The sequence below is a fragment of the Siphateles boraxobius genome, unplaced genomic scaffold, assembly GCF_051911475.1.
Source record: "Siphateles boraxobius isolate OS27281-9 unplaced genomic scaffold, OSU_SipBor_1 32, whole genome shotgun sequence".
Taxonomy (NCBI): Eukaryota; Metazoa; Chordata; class Actinopteri; order Cypriniformes; family Leuciscidae; genus Siphateles; species Siphateles boraxobius.
The window spans coordinates 6,365,001-6,370,000 of record NW_027508942.1 but is presented as its reverse complement, the minus strand read 5'-3'; the positions used below and the strand labels follow the sequence as shown (position 1 = coordinate 6,370,000).

Genomic DNA, 5,000 nt, shown 5'->3' with positions numbered 1-5,000 from the left:
ACATCCATACACACACGCACACACACAACCATTAATGTAACTATACATGTATACACACGCATGCAACCATCAATGCAACTATACATGCACACACACACGCAACCATCAATGCAACTATACATGCACACACACACGCAACCATCAATGCAACTATACATGCACACACACACGCAACCATCAATGCAACTATACATGCACACACACACGCAACCATCAATGCAACTATACATGCAAACACACATGCAACCATCAATGCAACTATACATGCATACACGCACACACACGTACACAACCATTAATGCAACTATACATGCATACACGCACACACACGTACACAACTATTAATGCAACTATACATGCATACAGATGCACGCACACACACTGCAAGCAACCATTAATGAAACTACACACACAAGCAACCATCAATGCAACTACACATGCATATGGATGCACGCACACACACACACATGCAACCATCAATGCAACTATACATGCATACGGATGCACGCACACGCACACACACACACACACACACACACACACAACCATCAATGCAACTATACATGCATACACACACGCACACACACAACCATTAATGTAACTATACATGTATACACATGCATGCACATACACACGCATGCAGCCATCAATGCAACTATACATGCACACACACACGCAACCATCAATGCAACTATACATGCACACACACACGCAACCATCAATGCAACTATACATGCACACACACACACGCAACCATCAATGCAACTATACATGCACACACACGCAACAATTAATGCAACTATACATGCAAACACACACATGCAACCATCAATGCAACTATACATGCAAACACACACATGCAACCATCAATGCAACTATACATGCATACACACGCACACACACACGTACACAACCATTAATGCAACTATACATGCATACACGCACACACACGTACACAACTATTAATGCAACTATACATGCATACAGATGCACGCACACACACTGCAAGCAACCATTAATGAAACTACACACACAAGCAACCATCAATGCAACTACACATGCATATGGATGCACGCACACACACACACATGCAACCATCAATGCAACTATACATGCATACGGATGCACGCACACACACACACACACACACACACAACCATCAATGCAACTATACATGCATACGGATGCACGCACACACACATACACACACACACACACACAACCATCAATACAACTATACATGCATACGGATGCACGCACACACACACACAACCATCAATGCAACTATACATGCATACGGATGCACGCACACACACACACACACACACACACACACACACACACACACACACACACACACAACCATCAATGCAACTATACATGCATACGGATGCACACACACACACACACACACACACACACACACACAACCATCAATGCAACTATACATGCACACACACGCAACCATCAATGCAACTATAAAATGCATACGGATGCACTCACACACACACATACGCATCCATTAATGCAACTATAAAATGCATACGGATGCACTCACACACACACACACGCATCCATTAATGCAACTATACATGCACACGCACACACACATGCAACCATCAATGCAACTATACACACACACACACTGACCCAAGCACGCGGAGCCGTCGGGAGCGATCTCGTGGCCCTCTGGACACTCGCAGCGGAAGCTTCCCTCAGTGTTGATGCACTCGCCTCCTCTGCAGAGCAAAGGGTTTCGCTCGCACTCATCGATGTCTGAAACACACATCAGCGGCACACTCAAAACAACTCACACTGTGACTGACGTTTAAAAGACTATTAATATGCAGCAATATTATCAATTTGTCTACACTGATGCTATCGGATGAGAACAAAACTTGAACAGAGTTGATCTATTGTCTCTGTAGAATCTCAGTTTGGCTCATATCTGATGAAATTTGCATCATTGATTGAGTATCGGTATTGAATAAAGCGCTATAGAAATAAAGGTGATTTGTAAACAATATATGCATATTGCAAAATGTATTTTTATGCAAATTTTGGGATATTGTATTAAAAACGCTGGATGGAAACACCAAGATGTGCATGCATTCTAACAATTAGCATAAAAAAAATATGCACTCAATTGCGAGGAAAATTTATCCGATAAGAAAACATGCATATAAACACATTTACTGAATAAATCCCTCAATAAACTCATGTGACTTTGGCTCAGCGTCAGCTGTGATTGGATAACTGGAGTAGCCAGTGGACCAATGGCGTCGCAGCGTCTCTAATGTTGGTTTGGTGTTTCTGAAACGCCGGAGTGGAAGTGTGTGATCAGAATGAGTGTGTTTATTCCCTCCAGAAGCGTCTCACACACACGAGTGTGTTCCCGAACACCAGCATCCGAACGCTAGAGAACATGACAGCGTTTATTGTGTTTCGTCTGACGCTCGACACACACTCGTTTTATTACAGGTATTTATCAATTATACAATTTCCCAGGAAGTGATGATTTAGTTCTCTTGAACACATGGGAGGAAAACACTGTTTTATTCGCAAATGTTTTATGCAATATTCCAGTTGTGTGTTAAATTCGCAACTTTGGATGGAAACAGCGACTGAAACGTGTGTGTGTGTGTGAGAGTCTCACCCATGCAGTTCTTCATCATCATGAATCCGCTCTCGTATCCGGTGAAACACTCGCACTGAAAATCCCCAGCTGTGTTCACACACGTGCCTTGACCACACAGGTCAGGAGAGATGCGGCACTCGTCGATATCTGTGAACACACACATATATACAGTGTGTATACAGGTGGAACTCGAAAATTAGAATAACATGCAACAGTTCATGTATTTCAGTAATTCAAATTAAAAGGTGAAACTAATACATTTAGTTTATATAACTATATACATATGCATGATTATACTTTTCAGAGGGCCGACATTTCTGTATTTAAAATCCTTTTTTTTATTGATTTCATGTAATATTGTAATTTTCTGAGATTTTGAATTTGGGGTTTTCATAAGCTGTACGCCATAATCATCACAATTATTACAAATAAATGCTTGAAATATCTCACTTAGCATGTAATGAGTCTATATAATATATTAGTTTCACCTTCTAAGTTGAAATAAATGAACTTTTGCACGATATTCTAATTTTTCGAGTTTCACCTGTGTGAATATATATATATATATACCCATCACAAAACAAGTGAAGACACAGTTCTTCACCGCTTGCTAAAGCATCTAGATCAGCGGTTCTTAAAACAACCAGAGGACCTCTAGATGACTCAGAATGATTTAAATTTAGACAAAAAAGCATGAAAATAAACTAAGAATTAAGATCCTTCTTATTTTAATTCACCTCCTCAACAACTGTTTTTGTCTTTGAAGAACCAGGATTCTCACGGTCATGGAAAACATGAACGTACGAAGAAGCCTCATTTTAAAAGTGTGATTTCTAGACCTGGAAAAAGTCAAAATACATAAAATCTTACAACTACATGAGAATTTTTATAATGAATACATATTTTTAAACTTACGCCAAGCAGAATTGGGTAAGTTACTCTTAAAAAAGTAAGTAATTACTAGCTACTAATTACATCTTCATCAGTGCAATTAGATTACTGTACTAATTACTTTCTCTAAAAAGTATTGCGTTACTTATAACAAATTACTTCCTGAATACCAGTTGAACAATATAAGGATAGACATGAAACTGTCCTTTTAATTCTGTCAAATAAATAATATAAAAGTGCATAAATTATTCATGAACTGAACAAACTATTTAAAGGGAGAAGGTTAAATTAAAACATTCATTTTAACATTAAAAGTTACATTTTGATGCTAAATCCACTATTGTTGTGTATAGAATTGTTCTATAGTCTATACAGTATTTATAGCACGTACATTAGAAATAACTAATTATTTTAGTTGTTTATTTTGATCTCTGAACACTTTCTTCTAAATTAAATGATTGTGTGTTTCTGATGACCTGTGTGTGGTCTGATCCTCATCCACACCTGTATGTTAATTATTTTAATGGCAATTATTTTAGTTGTTTATTTTGATCTCTGGACACTTAGTTACTTCTTACATTTTAGAAGTTTTGAAAATAAAGCTTTCATTACACATGATTAGGAGTGTTTCTGCTGAGCTGTGTGTGATCTGAACCTCATGCACACCTGTGTGTGTGTGTGTGTGTGTGTGTGTGTGTGTGTGTGTGTGTGTGTGTGTGTGTGTGTGTGTGTGTGTGTGTGTGTGTGTGTGTGTGTGTGTGTGTGTGTGTACACACACCTGTGCAGTTCCTCTCGTCGGAGTCCAGAGCGAAGCCTCCGTCACACTTGCAGCGGAAGCTGCCGATGGTGTTCCTGCAGCGGCCGTTCGTGCACAAGCTGTGAATCATCTTACACTCGTTTATATCTGAGGAGAAGCAGAGATTAATGACGAGTCAGGATTAACGGATGAACCAACACACACACACACACACCTTTGAGGAAGGGTTTCCCGTTGATGAAGTCTCACACACACACACACACACACACACACATACACACACACACACCTTTGAGGAAGGGTTTCCGTTGATGAAGTCTCACACACACACACACACCTTTGAGGAAGGGTTTCCGTTGATGAAGTCTCTCACACACACACACACACACACACACACACACACACACACACACACACACACACCTTTGAGGAAGGGTTTCCCGTTGATGAAGTCTCTCACACACACACACACACCTTTGAGGAAGGGTTTCCGTTGATGAAGTCTCTCACACACACACACACACACACACACACACACACACACACACACACACACACACCTTTGAGGAAGGGTTTCCCGTTGATGAAGTCTCTCACACACACACACACACACATTTTTGAGGAAGGGTTTCCCGTTGATGAAGTCTCTCACACACACACACACACACACACACCTTTGAGGAAGGGTTTCCGTTGATGAAGTCTCTCACACAC

At 40.2% G+C, this 5,000-nt stretch overlaps 1 protein-coding gene across 2 annotated transcripts in view; it reads right to left on the bottom strand.

Moving 5' to 3' along the window:
- fbn1 (fibrillin 1) overlaps window positions 1-5,000 on the bottom strand; it is a 136,635-nt gene that overhangs the window by 62,361 nt on the left and 69,274 nt on the right. For both annotated transcript variants that reach the window (XM_077194639.1, XM_077194638.1), the window contains 3 exons: window positions 4,308-4,433; window positions 2,657-2,785; window positions 1,651-1,776 (listed from right to left, as the gene is read on the bottom strand). In XM_077194639.1, coding sequence (XP_077050754.1) covers window positions 1,651-1,776; window positions 2,657-2,785; window positions 4,308-4,433 — 381 coding nt within the window. The remainder of the gene's footprint in view (window positions 1-1,650; window positions 1,777-2,656; window positions 2,786-4,307; window positions 4,434-5,000) is intronic.